A 17,137-nucleotide genomic window follows, 5' to 3' on the forward strand; every position below is an offset into this window, starting at 1 on the left:
CAGATTATTACTTGACTGTATCTTCTTGACATCAATTTTAACTTTCTTCTCATGAATTGCAATGATCTTCTTGTGTGGATCTGAAAGATAATTCACATCTGTACATCCAACTAACTGTAGACTTGATCCATGTTGATAAAATAATCACAAATAGATCTTTCTGCTCATCACTACTCTTCTGGAGTTGTACTCTTCTGGAGTTCTTGTAAATAACACAGTTAGTAGAGAATTCATCAACATTAAACCGCCAACCTCCTTTTTCAATAAAAACGATGGCCAGCTTTTTAGATCAGACAAGCACCGCAAATTTTCAACTCTTCTGTAGGTGTCAGGCGTGTTGTCAGGCACCGCAGAACTATGAAACTATATTTCGTCTCTTTTCTCTTACTTCACAAGAGATGCTGTATCATAATTTTCTCTATAAAAGAGATATTCAGTTCATCTTCTTCACTTTTTTGTAATCATACTGCATTTTTACTCTGCAATCTCTTTCTGCATTCTTATCCTGCAATCTCTCTCTACAATGGCTCAGCAATCTTCTCAGGATCAATATATGAGGTATTCTGCACCTTATTCATCAGTTGTTCCTGCTTCTACCACAGGTGCTATAATGCAATATAATAATGATCTGGCTCATAAGTCAGATAATGAAGCTATCTATGAACTTGTGAGTCTCGGTACCTGATACTCATCATCCATTGTCGCATTTTCTCAGTAACTGCAATCTAGAACTTGTAGAGTTGACAAACTCCACGAGAATATTACTATCCTTCAGCGACTTCTTCTGGAGTCCAACATGAAGATAGGAGTAATAAAACAAGAGAATAAGAATTTAAAATCTTTGCTTAAATTTTCTTTTCGATTGCCCACTCCTTTAGATAGGGATGACATGCAGATTCTTGAAGAACAAGAGCGTTTGAAGAATGATGCAAAGTGCCTTAAATTTCTGTAATTTTTGCTTCAAGATAATAAAATAATATTTCACAAATATTCATATTTGTGTTTCTATCTTCTGGTAGATGTTTCGTGTGCTCCCTTTTATTTCTTCTTTAATAATGTACACTTCTTATCAAACCCATAATATGAATCTGAAATACTAATTGTATTTAAAAAATGGTATTTCAAAACTAATAATATCATCCATCTTCCCCTTGAAGCCGCAAGGGTTTCAGATTTATATTTCAAATATGTACAGTTTTCATGAGCTCTTCTGGAGCCTCAATGACATTTAAATCATATATATATAAACTGCAATAATAACTTGTTCCAGATATAATACATATTTCTTTATGTATTCAAATCAGAAGCTTCATGCATTTTCTATTTTTCAGTGATTTTCATATATATGTCATGATCCAATGATCTATACAAATATGCAGTTAATCATGCATATCCAAACTCTTGGTAACTTTCAAGCTAATAAAAGCCTCAACATGATTTCAACCACTTTAAAAGCATATCAATATTGTTTCTTCGAGAAACTAAATTGTAATTTCTATATCACATTTTCATATTAAAAGTTTCAGGCTTTTTATATCATGTATATAAATATCCACTGATATTTAGCAAAAATCATCTCTTTAGGTGTTTGGACTTTAAGTCCATATTTATCACATTTTACTTAGTGATATCAATTTTGCAGGAATTAAGAAACTGACTCGTGATTTATATATCACATTTTTATTTCATTTCCATAAATATCCACTGACATTCAACAAGTATCACCTCTTTAGGTGTTTGGATTATAAGTCTCGATGCATCATATTTTACTAGTGAATCAATTCTGCAGGATTATTTCTTTTAAATTTTGGCCAATATTTTACATCGGTATTCTTTGACGGTTTTTTATTCACTTTCTCCATTACTTCTGGTAATGTCAATTGCCATCTCATATGGAAATATGTTGTCGACAACGATTTTATTTCTATTCATAATTTCTCCAATATTCATGAAATGTATCGAGATCTCGTTATTTTCAAGTACCTGTCCCTCTTCAAGGGAAGACATTTTTATGAAAAATCTCTTCAGGAGGCATTCTTCAGGAGATTTATGCTCTTTAAGAGTTTATATAGGATAATTTTATACAGAAAATTTGGATGGATTTTATTACTTGTTCTGTGGGTATGGCCTTTTCAGGAGCACCAAATTATTTGTGTCTTTCTCTTTTGAGATGCTTTATCTTTTATATCAATACCTCTCACATGCCTTTAGACATGTCTTTAGACTGCTGAATTTCTTAATTGTCCTACAGGAACTTTAATCCTCGTTGGAATTTTAGCAGTTAGAATATGAGACATTTTTATCTTATTGCATCCAAAATTTAATTATCATCTGAACTTCTGGTTCACATATGATAATCAAGATAACGTCGAATAATTTCATCTTATTTGTTTCAAGCAAATTTTTCTTTCCACTTATGGTGGTAAGACTTTATAGTAAAAGAATTTTCTGGTTCTTTTATGGACGTCCATATGAAAATCATTCGACTTATCGTAATTGATTTTAGATGATCAAGATAACCATAAAAAGATACAAATATTTTGAATCATATTAGTTTTTGATGTATCATAATATTTGATTCAATAATTGTATAATATCATCTCAAAGAGAAAGCTTATAACTTTTCCAATACTAGCTTCTGGCCCGAAATCATATCACACCTAATCTCTTAGTTTCTTTGAATAAAATGCATTATTCTTTTCACTTCAGGGAATAGAATGATATAAATTTATTATCATTCACTTCAGGGAATGATGTAGATCTAGTAAGACGTGACTAATGATTCTTATCAAAAACTCATTATTTTGCTAAGTCACTGAAAGATCAGATATAAATTTGGAATATATTGTGAACGTTTGCATTTCATATTACTACTTCTGGAGCATACTTGATATTACTACTTCAGGAGCACATTCGAGACGTTCATTCAAATATATATTCTTTCCACAATTTCAATTATGCAACTTCAGGTGCATAAATCATAATGAGTTTTTGGTACACGTATCACTCATTTAAATTATGAGGTGCTTAATAAAATTATTGATTTAAGGCGATCCTTCAAGGATACTCCATTTCCATTCTCAGATAAATCATATCATCAATAATTTATAACAAGTATAAAAGAAGAAATAAAACTTGTATCTTAGAGATTTCAAATAATATATGAAAAAACTTACTTGAAATAGAAGAGTACTATTTTCAGTATCATCTGAACTTTCGTGCACAAATCCAAAATCTCGTGAATCAGATTCATCTTCCATAAGCACCTACCAACCTATTTTTTTTTTTTTTTATTTATTGTAAAGATAGTTGGTCGGCTGCATGCTTTCATTCTGATCACAGCTCTACTTCTGTCACATGCTCAACAACCAAAAAGGACAGAGATGCTGGTTCACATGCTCAACTACCAATTCACTGGAAATTCTCCTCCAAATACCTTTACAGCAACACCCATCCACTCTCTCAACCACAATGTCAACTTGCATGCGTGGGCCTACAAAATAAAATAAAAAAATATGATAGTGACGTAATTGAAATAAAGTCTTATCACAAAACGTGGGCTTATCTCTTCGGCAGGATGTGCTATAGCACCGAGCACCAAAGCCACCTCCATCGACAAGGACAAAATGGTTGGTGAAGAGTGGGGTCGTCTCCATGACTTTCCTATCACTTTTTTTTTTTTTTTTTTCTTTCGTTTAGAATCCCATCAGTAGTGCTTTGGGCCACCAAGCAGTCGAACTCGTGGATCTTAAGTTTTGGAAGGTCTTTGTGGGGTTAAAGCATGGCGAGTACTTGGTCTCTGCCTCTAACGCCGTTCTGTCCGAAGGCTCCAGACTCCCCGGTAGATCAAATTCTTCGAGTCCACGAACCGTCCGCCTCCCAGAATCCGTGCCCCTCTATAACCAGCTTGTTATGGCCTTTTTGCTTATAAATATCAAGCGACATGGTGGAGTCCACGAGAGCCACGGTCGGAATCTGCAGCTTATCGGCTTCCAAGACCACTGAAGATTTCCTCTCGGTATCGAGAATGACAATGCAATCAGGAGGCTGCGGAGGCGCGAAGCAGAGCTTCTTGTTGCTAGAGCGGAAGTGCAGATCTTGCATGAAGCTCACACGGAAACCTGCATCTCTCTCGGCTGTTGGATCGTTCAGCTTGTTGATGATATGAAAATGGATCACTCTTCATCAGCTCAGGCTTTCAGTAGCAGATCGTCGAAGATCTTGTCCCGTTCGGATTCCTGGCTCCGAAGTCGCCGTTCGAACCCGAACCAAGCCTATGGGATCGGTAGAGTAGTAGATAGAGCTCGTTGAAGCAGAATACAACTTTCTCGATTCCGAAACAACGAAACAACCTTGCCGGCTCACCACGTCATCGAGATGGAGTTTCCGTGTTGCAGCCACGAGCTCAAGCTCGAGGTGTTGGCCATGCTTGACTGGATCAAGAGGGAAATCGTGCCAGATCATTCCGAGCTGAAGAATATCAGCTGTGGAAAACCCACATAGCTGTATTTTCACGAACAGGATTGGCTGTGCGACGTTAAGGACCAAATCACTTGTTCTGCATGTATTGGTTCTTCCTCCATGGAGGCACGGACAGGCCCCTACTCTTGAAAGATCTCTTCACCAATTTCTTCATATTTTTCAAAGTCCTGGATCCCGGCAAGCATGCAGCCGAAGGGAGATTTTTCACGCATCGTCCTGATAACGTGTTATAAAACTTATGAATTTCTTAAAGGATACAGCGATATATATAGGAGTACAAAGGAGACTATGCTTTTGACGACTAGCACTATGCGTTTGACGGCTAACTAACTATGCTTTTGACGATTAGCACTATGCGTTTGACGACTAGCTAAAGGCGGTCATACAATTCAAGATAGTTTATAACAAAGAGAATATTTTTTATTTTATTTACTTCTTATGAACCTGTAATTTTTTTATTATTGACGCTTGCATAACAAAATTTTGACTAATTTTAAGTCATTAAATTCTTGGTAAGGAGTTTCTTATAAGTATATTTTTTATATTTTAAAGGAAAGTTTTTTCTCATTTTATGATTTTTTTTTTAATATTGAGAAACCTCTCTAAAGCAGGACCCTTCAGATTCACTCCTGCAAAATAAATCACAATCTCGTGCACCACATTCTCAAAAATTTCTCTACACAAAATTAGTTAAGTCGCTAGCTTTTCACCGGAGGGTGTGAACCCTAAAAATTATTTAAACTCAAGAGAGAGAATTTGAACCTTAAACTCTTGATAAGTTTATTTTTTATATTTTAAGGGAAAGTTTTCCTCGACTCACAGAAATTATTTACACCCAAGAAAGAGAATTTACACCCTAGCAAAAAAGAAAAGGTATAATTTGTAGGGTTACACCAAGTGGGCAAATTGAGGGGATATTGTAGCACTGTCTTTTTTGTTACTTTCTATTTCAAGCATTTTTTAAATATGTTTTAAACATTTTTTAAAATTAAAAAAAATACTAATATACTAATAGTCATTTTCTTAATCAGTAAGAAATTTTATTTTAAAAAAAAAATTTAAATGCATAAGCGATGAAAATAAAAGTTCTAATAACATTGACTTGAAAACGGATACCCTAATTATAATAATATCCCAGTCTAACAAAATTCATCTGAAGGAACAGATAAATACCAATAAAAAAAATCCAAATATATCCAATAAATGATATGATCAACGCATCATTATCAGTTATTAAAGCCAAGGGTTGGTTCGGAGGATTGGGGCATGGGATGAGATATAAAATTCTCATCTAATCTTATTTTATTTTATTTTATCTTATTCTCATATTATAATTGAAATACAAAATTTTGAAACTACTCATTACAATTTTTTTTCAAATTAATCATTATAACTTTTTCAATTTTTTAAATAAAAAATAATAATTACAACTTTTTCAAATTTCTAAACAAAAATAATATTATAAAATTATATTTTTACAATACTTTAACTTTATAATATTTTTTATTCAACTTTTTCTCTCTCCTTTCTTAAAACCTAAAAAATATTCAACTCAAACTATCTCACTACTATTCACAAACTATCTTACTACTATTCACAAAATTATCATCTCATCTCACTCCCCAAACTTGCCCTAATTATTACATGATCCTCAGATCTTATTTTTAAGAACAAAAATGAAATTGTTAAATCAACCTAAATGCACCTCATATGCATCACCTCATCCTGTCAACAATATCCAGAATGGCTGTCCATGTCCAAGAATCCTGTTCTTCAGTGGAACCATTGACAAAAACGAGAATGCAAACTAATAACAGATATTAGTATTAAGTTTTCTCCAAAATCCACTTGCAAGTACTTGGTCATCATTTGATCTTGTCAATAATTTCAGACATGACTTTGCACGTCTTCAGAGCCTTCAATTGTAATTAGCAAATGGGCTCTCCATGTTCGGAGATGAAGATCACACCACCCTGCTCTCCTGTATTTGGAAGCAATCCCTACTAGGCTTATTAGGATTGGCCAGCAAAGTGATACCAGAAACACCTTTCTCCAAACCTTTCTTTCACCCAAATAGCCCTTGTCTTCAATGAAATGCATTGTATGCACTTTACTTAATTACTAGGGTCTCGACTTAGCCACTTCATTGGTGCAAATAGATACATACTGTTGAAATTCATCTTCAGATCGATTTTTGCTTCTCTAATATTGCCAGTTTTCTCTCATACAGTGTAGCTGACCTGTGACCATTTTGTGTTCCAGTTCCAATCCATTGTTTGCTGAGAAGGATAGTCATCAAAGATTGCCTCTAATCCCCTAACTTGATACTCACCAAAAGTGACATTAAGCACATCAATCAAACAGGAACACTAGTTCACGCATCTCGTGGTTAAGAGTAAATATAAATTTTAACTGCTCATGAATAGTTTCATCCAATCATTTTTTTTTTTTTTTTAACATAAGTACTTCGTTTCTTCCATTTCTCCAAAGGGCCAAGGTTGAATAACAGTATAAACACACCATAGGAGGTCATATATATAATAAATTTTAAGCTTGAAAAGTACAAAAACAAGAAAGAAAAGTTTTCTCCTCTGAATGAATTAGCAATTTAAAGTGCATTGGTGCAAACAGACAAATTGCAATTATCATATAATAGCAAGTCCTTGTGCTCAAGCTTATTAGAAAAGAAACCAAGCCTACATGCTCATATTGAATTTTTCAACATGGTCAAAGCACATGCTTGAGAGATAAAAAGCACCAACCATAGCATCTCTTGCATTATGCATATTACTCATCACTAACCCTTCTCTTCGTGTCACTTTCTTTTGCATCAAAATCTTCATCAGTTTCACTGGATGATTCATCCAAATCAAAGCCAAACTCTTCATCCAGGTCCAAATCTTTATCGGAGTTAAACTCTTCATCAGTGTCAAACTTTTCATCATCCATATCATCCAGAGGCTCCCGCCTCTTCCCACAAATTTCTTCCATCAACTTATTGTCAGCCTCATCATGCCTACCTGCCAATTTCCTCTTCAAAATCGCTTCAAAGATTGAGGGTACCGCTTCTGCATCTCCAGCATAGAACTTCTCTATGCGCCTTTTAAGCTCTGGAAGACCAAACCATTTGAATAATATTAATTCAGCTGCAAATGCTTGGACCAAAAAAGCCCGAAAAAAGTAAAACAAATTGGATTATTTGTAGTTGCCTACCATTGAAACGCAGATAATGAAAGTCCATAAACCCTTGAATTCAGAATATATATCTATCAATTCTCACCCCAAAACAAATTTTGTTATTTTATTTTTGGTGAAACCAAACTAGATCATTGGAATCTTCCTGATATAATGACAATTATCAAACCCCAGAATTGAACAATTCAGTTTTTCCCAAAAATTGATGAAAGTCAAGAGATCCTAAACCCACAAAGCCAAGTCGCTTCAGAATTCCCAAATACTGCCTTGGAAGTTCTTAACTCCTACAGATAAGGAATAGTGATCTTATTATAATATATTGGTTTGTTTTGATAAGTATGAATAGCTATCTCATATTCCCCGACTAGATAGCAAGAAATATAAGATGACCCGACATATTCTCGGGTTTTTCAAAATGAAAAATAATAGCACAAGTATAGAACACTCATCACACCGAAGAACTCGGACTCTGAATTTTACAGAATTTTTCTTTTTCTTTCTTTAGTTTTGCTCTTGTTTCTCAATAACCAAACAGAAACCGAGTTCAGAACTTCCAATCCAATATCTCTACTTTTACCTTGATCGCTAACATCTTCAGCACAAATGGAAGAAAGATGCTTCCGGGTTAGCGTCAAATCCGATTCATTGGACGAGTCGGGATGGGACAAGAAGAGTCCAAGTCGGGGCCGATTCGAAGCTGCCAAAGGGGCGATGGAGACACTAGGGTTTTGGTTGTTGGGACGGGAAAGAAGAACATTGCGAGAGAAGAGAGAGGCATTTCGTACGAGAGCTCGCTTCATTTTCCTTTTAGGGTTAAGGACTTTGTCTCAGGGTTTAAGCTTTGGAGAACAGATCAATGCATGGTGGGACGCCATCGGAGGTTTTATATTTAACTGGGCCGAGATGGGCTGCATAGTTTGCCTTTAGGAACAGGCAATGGGCATTATACAATGGGCCTTTTCTTCATCTAACTCCATTCCCGCAAATATGCTTTGAGGAACAGAGTGCAGACTGCTCCATAAAATAAAAATAAAAAAAAAATACTTTCATTTGTGGTGGATTTTGTTTTAAAAAAGTTCTATTATCAATTCAATGTATAGAATATATTTAATAAAATGATTATATTTTAAAAGATAAATTTTAAAATTTAAATCTTACAAATCAAATATTATCGTTTAAATTATACGAATAATGTGTTCTATAGACTCGCTTAATAATAGAATAAGCCAATCATAGTGCATTTATAGATTGAACCTCGATGCCACACTTCAACATTTAATATGCTTTTCAATGTTGGGAATTATGTAGAGAAAAGAAATTCAAGTTCATGGTTTAAGGCAATTTGCGAAGGGACAATGCTATAGGGACTAAAAAAATGGATCGAGAGAGTAGACCGAATAGTGTAGATCTACTTTGTTATTTATTTTTTGTTTTATTTTCAACCATTTTTATACATCTTTAAAAAAAATATCAATTTACTAATAATCACTTTTTTAATCATCAAATAAAAATAAAAAATTACCATCGATCAGAATTGTTGGTCCATTTTTTCAGTTTTAGAAGCGTTTGCCTTTGCCAAGACAACTGTATTGATCTTAAATATAAATGATGTTCTTGCATCACACCATTATGAAGAATCAAGAAGGTAAGAAAATGTGTACTCTCAATTCTAAACTTACTTCACTGCCATAATGCCATTATGCCATAGGACAATGTTCGACATGGCCCTAATGCATTTTAATTTTTTTAAATATTTTTTTAAACATCTTTAAACATATAAAATAATATACAACTTTATTAATAGTCATTTTCTTAATCATTAAGTTAAAAAAAAAAAAAAAAAAAAAAAAAAAAAAAAAAAAAAAAACCAGGTCGTAACTTTGAGGGGGCAAATTCATGGAACTAAATATCATTTTCCTATGCCATAATTTATGCATGATGGAATACGATTCTCTCAACATCACTTGAAATTAATAGTATTTATTTAGTGTAGAATATGATATAGTTATGTCATTTCACATGTTGACAAGTGAAATTTGTCGAAATATTTTATGTTTTCCATGGATGCTATCCATTTAGCTTGAAATAGAGAAGATGAATGTAGGTGCAAAATAAGGTTTGGATCTTAGAATAAGCAGCAACACTCAGGCAAGCCATAAAATTCTTCCCAACACAAAAGTAGTGATCAAGTTAGGTATTTCTTGGGAAAAGAAAATAGGATACCTTCAATTCTGTGGCTGGGATGGAGTGGAATGCCTTGCTTCTCCACATTCATCAACAGCGCGCATATTTATATTAAATAAATAAATAAATAAATAATGGCCTAGTTTAAAGGTTGTGGAATGTTCAAATCCTGGGTCTTAGCAAACATATTTTAATTGATTAAAAAAAAAACTTGTAGATATTGAAACTCTGAATTTGGGAATGCTCGTAGAGAAATAATATTTGCAGTCATATAATATACAAGTGTTGTGTATAATTTTTTAGAAGAGTGAGTAAATATGGAATTTACATAAAAAAAATTAATTTTTTAATAATAGAACCTTTTTTTTTTTAAAAAAAAGTGCACATCTCTTGACTGTATTTAACATTACTCATGTGCTTACTAGTTGAGATGCTGGTAAAGAGGTGTCTAGATGGATAGTCAATGAGCTAGCTACATGGGACTGGACACAAGATAGAAAGAGCTAGAACTTGATCTGAACCTCAAAAGGATACATATCAGAGTAGATCGATAGCAACTTAAGAATGTTGAAGTGTTACAACCTTTTTGTTTTTTCCCTGCTGTTCAACATAGTCATAACAGCAGTTCATCAAATCTGTCATGAGCCTTAAAATTATCAAGAGACAGATTCCAAGGATCCTCAATGTCAATGCCCAAGCAGGAAGAATGAGCTGTGGAATTTTTATAGTTTTAACAGTAGAATCAATCCTTTTTGTGAGATCATCACTTTCAATTGCCAAGGGGTGTCTTTGTTTAACTAATAGGCTTTCTTTCTGTTTGACGTGCATATAAAAGGCAAATAGCCTTTGAACCGAATGATATTTTTTTTTTTTTTTATCTTTCAGCACAAGTTGGTGGGCAAACATCTAGTAGCTGCAATTTCGGATGTATAAAGTATGCCTCATTCTTCTTCTTCTTCTTCTTCTTTCTTCTTTTTTTGTTTTTAAAGTAAGCAAGTAATCTTCGTTAAAAAATTAGAAAACATGATATATGAGGAGGGGATAGAGTTCTCCAATAAACACCTCAGAACAATAATAACAATGCATAGTGGTGGATAAAAAAGAAAAAAAAAAGGATTTTTGCGACCAACTTCTTGGTCTTACCCATGTCCTATAACGAGAACGTCGTCTTAAAATACGATAATAACCTATTCACAAAAAGTTGCAAATAATGGAACCACTGTTGGTAGTGGTGGAAACACCTACGTTGAAAGCAGTGAGAGTAGCAGGTGTACTATTGTTAGTTGTCTTGAGATAATTTTTAGAGAGATCCACAGTCCTTTCTTAGATATCACTAGTTAGAAAAAATGATAATATAATAGAAAACACAACATCGAATAGACTAATATGTAGCCAGTGATCATCTGCATTCTCGAGCTCGTGTGATGGCGCGAGGCAGCCACGCGCTGGTGGGATGGAGACGAGATGGCCCAGATTTGGAAGATCTCGACAAGATGAAGTTGCTGGTACGGCGCGTGTAGCCGTCAAAGCGCAGTGACTCGTAAAGGCCATGAGCAGCAACAAGCTGCATGTGAGGTCAACGTGCCGATCATTTTGGCTCAACTCCACTCCATTCCAGTAGATCGGCGACTATAGGATGGGGTGATATGGCGTGCGTAGGTGGATGGCGGTTAGAGAGCAACAGATCTGACAAAAACTGAATAGTTGGTGAGAGGAGGAAAAAAACACTATCTTAAAAGTGTATACACAGTATAGAAATTGAAAGGAAAATGAGAGGAGGTGAGAGCCACCACCCTCCTCTCTAGCAACGTCGCTCACTGAAATGGAGTTTTCTAGAAAAAATAAACACTATCTCTCTCTAAAAACACTACCTGGCAACTCTCGCCACTTCCTCAAATATGTCTCATTCTTCAATTGTATTGTCCTCTTTACTCAAAAGACAAAAAAGGAAATATATTAACTAAAAGAGATACCATAAAATTAAACTCATAAATTCAAGTGATTTAATATGATATAATAGATTGTATAATTATTTTTATTAGATATTATATGAATTCATATTAATTTATGAGTTTTATTTTATACTTAGTGTAGAGTTCAGATCTTTGCAGTTATGTGAAGTTACCATTTTTCTAAAATTCTTAAATTAATTAAAATAAATAAATTTAATTATTTATATTATATTTTTATCACCTTTCAACTGTCATTTGGTGTCTTTGTTTAACTGTTAGGTTTTCTTTCTGTTTTATGTGCAGATAAAAGCCTAATAGCTCTTGAACCGATTGATATCGTTTTCTTTCTTCTTTCGAGTAAGGGTAGCTTAGTAAATTTCTAGTGGCTTCAATTGTATAGATATACATCTTATAAAAAAGATAAATATTTTACCTTTTATAAAATTAACGTGATTTAACGTAAAATATTAATTATAAAAATATTTTTATTAGATATTATATCAATTTATGAATTTTTATTCTAAAAAATAGACATAAAAAAGAAGCAAAAGAGAATAGAAAAGAAAGTCAAAAGAATCTTTAACGGATACACGCGTATGTCTATGACTCCATTGGAGACTTTGCAAAACTCTTGGATTGATTGTTTTCCAGATGAAAAAATGGCGTTCAAAACAGTCAAGAAACAAAGTTGAAAGTTGTCCTCCTTTTTCTCTCTGTGTCTCTGTCACAGTGAGGGTAAACTCCACTACACTTTGCCTTTTTATTTTTTATTTTTTTTTAAATAATGGTCTATTTTAAGCAGCATTGATCTACCCATCAACATAAGCTGACCATGATACAACAGTGTGTGAATATTTTAAGTTGCAATCCAAAGAAACGCTTTTGTATGATATTTTCTTCGTAAATAATATTAAATACAGTCGTAAAATGTTTAAATATCGTACAGTCGTTTAAAAATATCGTACTTCGTAAACAATAGTTCACGCATCTCGTGGCTAAGAGTAAATATAAATTTTAACATGCTCATGAATAGTTTCTTCCAATCTTTTTGTTTTTCTTTTTTTTTTTTAACATAAGTACGAATAATGTTATACATCACACTACTATCTCACTTGCATTCCACTACATATAATGTGATGTATTTATCATTATTTAATGATAAAAATGTATGTAATAAATAATTATTCAATAGTGATAAGTATGTCACATCTTATTTAATGCGATAATAATATGATGTATAGAATTTTCCTTATAATAAATTTGACCTTTAAAAGTACAAAAACAAGAAAGAAAAGTTTTCTCTTCTGAATTAATTAGCAATATAAAGTGCATAGGTGCAAACAGACAAATTGCAATTATTATAATAGCAAGTCCTTCTGCTCAAGCTTATTAAAAAAGAAACCAAGCCTACATGCTCATATTGAATTTTACAACATGGTCAAAGCATATGCTTGAGAGAGAAAAAGCACCAATCATAGCATCTCTTGCACCATGCATATTACTCATCCCTAACCCTTCTCTTCACGTCACTTTCTTTTGCATCAAAATCTTCATCAGTTTCACTGGATGATTCATCCAAATCAAAGCCAAACTCTTCATCCGAGTTAAACTCTTCATCAGTGTCAAACTTTTCATCATCCATATCATCCAGAGGCTGCCGCCTCTTCCCACAAATTTGTTCCATCAACTTATTGTCAGCCTCATCATGCCTACCTGCCAATTTCCTCTTCAAAATCGCTTCAAAGATTGAGGGTACCGCTTGTGCATCTCCTGCATAGAACTTCTCTATGCGCCTTTTAAGCTCTGGAAGACCAAACCATTTGAATAATATTAATTCAGCTGCAAATGCTTGGACCAAAAAAGCCCGAAAGAAGGTAAAACAAATTGGATTATTTGTAGTTGCCTACCACTGAAGCGCAGATAATGAAAGTCCATAAACCCTTGAATTCAGAAAATATATCTATCAATTCTCACCCCAAAACAAATTTTGTTATTTTATTTTTGGTGAAACCAAACTAGATCATTAGAATCTTCCTGATATAATGACAATTATCAAACCCCAGAATTGAACGATTCAGTTTTTCCCAAAAAGTGATGAAAGTCGAGATCCTAAACCCACAAAGCCAAGTCGCTTCAGAATCCCCAAATACTGCCTTGGAAGTTCTTACCTCCTACAGATAAGGAATAGTGATCTTATTATAATATATTGGTTTGTTTTGATAAATATGAATAGCTATCTCATATTCCCCGACTAGATAGCAAGAAATATAATATAACCCGATTTTCTTGGGTTTTTCAAAATGAAAAATAATAGCACAAGTATAGAACACTCATCACACCGAAGAACTCGGACTCTGAATTTTACAGAATTTTTCTTTTTCTTTCTTTAGTTTTACAGAAATTTTCTTTTTCTTTCTTTCTTTCTCAATAACCAAACAGAAACCAAGTTCAGAACTTCCAATCCTAAATCTATACTTTTACCTTGATCACTAACATCTTCAGCACAAATGGAAGAAAGATTCTTCCGGGTTAGGATCAAATCCGATTCATTGGACGAGTCGGCCTCGAGTCCGAGTCGGGGCCGATTCGAAGCTGCCAAAGGGGCGATGGAGACACTCGGATTTCGGTTGTAGCTGGAATGAGAAAGAAGAACATTGCGAGCGAAGAGAGAGGCATTTCTTACCAGAGCTCGCTTCATTTCTTATGGTTTCCTTTTAGGGTTTAGGACTCTGTCTTAGGGTTTAAGCTTTGGAGAACCGAATCAACCGATCAATGCAAGGCGGGACGCCTTCGGAGCTTTTATAGTTGCTTTAACTGGGCCGAGATCGGCTGCTTAGTTTCCCTTTAGGAATGGGCTTTATACAATGGGCCTTTCTTCACCTAACTCCACTCCTGCAAATATGCTTGAGGAACAGAGTACAGATGGCTCAAAAAAAAAAAAAAAAAAAAAAGAAATGAAATGAAAAGAAAGACTTTCATTTTTGATAGATTTTTTTTATATATATATAAATTATATTATCAAGCCTTTGAGCATACTTGATAAAATAATTATATTGAATAATTTAATTTAGAAGATAAATTTTAAAATTTAAATCTTATACATCAAATATTATCATTTAAATTATGTGAATAATGTACTCTACACACGATTTGATAATAGAATAATTCACTCATAGTGCATCTATAGACTGACATCTATGCCACGCTTAAACATTTAAGACGCTTTTTAGTGTTGGGAATTATTTAGGAAAAAGAAATTCAAATTCATAGTTTAACCAAGAAATTTGCCAAGGGACAATACTACTAGGACTGAAAAAATGGATATAGAGAGTAGACCGAAGTGTAAATCTACCTTTTTTCAACCATTTTTTTTATAAATCTGTAAAAATAAAAAAAAATACTAATTCACTAATAATCATTTTCTTAATTATTAAATAAAAATATAAATATAAAAATTACAATCGATCAAAATTATGGGTCCAATTTTTCATTTTAAGAAGTGTTTTCCTTTGCCAAGGCAACTGTATTGATCTTAAATATCAATGATGTTCTTGCATGACACCATTCTCAAGAATGAAGAAGGTCAGAAAATGTGTAGTCTCGATTTTAAACTTACTTCACTGCAATTATGCCATAGCACAATGCTAGGCGAGTCTTCACTTAGTTTCAACCCCACCAAGACTACTAGCATGCGAGTCTTCTCAATCGTTTTCTCTGAAAGTGACTAAGGGGAAGTTTGTTAGAATCCATTTCTACTTCTGCTGAATGAGAAAGGAGGAGTTGCTGCTCACTACAGTGGGCAAAGGTGGAGTCATGGAAGAAATGGTGAAGATATGTGAACGATTAAAATTTACTGAGGAAGAAAATATGCCAATCGAAGTTAATTGTAGTCAATCAGAGAAGATAAAAAGAAAAGGAAAAATGAGAGTAGTAGGGAAAGTTTGTTCATAGAGGAAGATAGGGAAGGAAGTAGTCAGATTAACAATGGAGAATATTTGGAGGGTGGCCAATGGAGTTTCAGGAAATTGGAGCTAATTGCTTTACCATCACGTTTGCAACAGAACATGATAACGAGAAAGTAATGGGAGGTTGTCCATGGCTATTTGACAATTATCTATTTGTGTTGAAGGATTACGATGGTAAACTACAACTGCATCTAATGGACTTTGATCATGACAGTTTCTAGATTCAGATGCTAAATCTACCACTAAGTTGCATGACATAGGGGATGGCAAAACAGATTGGAGGTTCTATTGAGAAAGTTAAGGGGGTTGATGTTTAGGAGGATGGGTTGGCTTAGGGTCAATGTCTAAGGGTGAGGATAGAATGTGACTTGAAGAAACCACTGGCTAGGGGGAGAACCACTGGGATGGAAGGGAAGAGAATGTGGGTTCTATTTCAATACGAGAAACTACTGAAGTTGTGTTTTCAATGTGGCAGAATTGTTCATGACAAGGAGGGATGTAGGGAATGGGAGATTGAGAAATAGAGGATAAATGGTGGGGAATTCCAATATGGTTCTTGGCTGAGAGTTGCACTAGTGAAGAGGAGATTGGCAAAGGATAAAAATGCCAATATGATCTTCTTGATTGAAACTATGATAAAAGCCGGTAGATTAGAGTTTGAAGAAGAGATTGGGAATGAAATGTTGTTTTGTAGTAGATCTAGTAGGAAGAAGGGGGGTTTGGCTTGGTTTAGAGAGATAATGAGGAAGTAGAAATTAAAAATTATTTTAATTGGCATATTAATGCTGAGATTAGTAGAGAATGGAAGGGTAGAAAATGGTTGTTTACTAGGTTGGGCATCCTAAGATAAGGAAAAGGAAGTTTTCCTATGATTTAGTACAAAGCTTGATACTAAGAGAGCAGGAACCATAGTGTATGGTAGGGGATTTTAATGAGATCCTCTCCCAAAATGAGAAAATTGGGGAGAGGGGGGGGGGGGGGGGGGGGTAGGGGGGGTAGACAAAGAGTTGAAACTCAACTAAGTCAATTCAAAGTTTAGACCTATAAGTTTATACATAATATTGTATAAGCCTATAGCAAAAACTCTTGCCAACATATTGAAGAGAGTAATGAATGAGATAATTTCAAAGTGTCAGAGTGCTTTCATTCCAGGAAAGTTAATCTCAGACAATGTAAGAAATTCTTCATTCTATGTAAACAAGGTAAATGAGTAAAGGTGGTAGGATGGCCTTGAAGCTAGATATATCTAAGGCATATGATAGAGTGGAGTGGGCTTACCTTGAGGTAGTGATGAGAAAGTTGGGATTTAGGGAAAGGTGGATTGGATTGATAATGAAATGCATTACCATAAGCTACATT

The 17,137-nt window shown here is 34.1% G+C and overlaps 1 protein-coding gene across 3 annotated transcripts; it reads right to left on the minus strand.

The window, feature by feature from the left end:
• Nucleotides 1-7,100: 7,100 nt before the first annotated feature.
• Nucleotides 7,101-14,596, minus strand: LOC122299196. Of its 3 annotated transcripts, XM_043109253.1 has the most exons (3): nucleotides 14,512-14,548; nucleotides 8,255-8,477; nucleotides 7,101-7,592 (listed from the first exon to the last, which is right to left on the minus strand). In XM_043109253.1, the coding sequence occupies exons 2-3, from the start codon at nucleotides 8,475-8,477 to the stop codon at nucleotides 7,270-7,272; spliced, it is 546 nt and encodes a 181-aa protein (XP_042965187.1). In that variant the 5' UTR covers nucleotides 14,512-14,548; the 3' UTR covers nucleotides 7,101-7,269. The 3 variants fall into 3 exon arrangements, with proteins under 3 accessions (XP_042965187.1, XP_042965188.1, XP_042965189.1); XM_043109254.1 differs by lacking the exon at nucleotides 8,255-8,477 and having other exon boundaries at nucleotides 14,295-14,593; XM_043109255.1 differs by lacking the exons at nucleotides 7,101-7,592; nucleotides 8,255-8,477 and adding an exon at nucleotides 13,098-13,616 and having other exon boundaries at nucleotides 14,295-14,596.
• Nucleotides 14,597-17,137: the final 2,541 nt, after the last annotated feature.

This window comes from Carya illinoinensis, chromosome 16 (genome assembly GCF_018687715.1).
Source record: "Carya illinoinensis cultivar Pawnee chromosome 16, C.illinoinensisPawnee_v1, whole genome shotgun sequence".
NCBI lineage: Eukaryota > Viridiplantae > Streptophyta > Magnoliopsida > Fagales > Juglandaceae > Carya > Carya illinoinensis.

Bases quoted from the DNA above. Each gene is read 5' to 3' on its own strand.
- LOC122299196 (XM_043109253.1), bottom strand. From the start codon at position 8,477: ATGAAGCGAGCTCTCGTACGAAATGCCTCTCTCTTCTCTCGCAATGTT. The intron at 7,593-8,254 runs GTAAAAGTAGAG...TTGGTCTTCCAG, and splicing joins TGAAGATGTTAGCGATCAAG to AGCTTAAAAGGCGCATAGAG.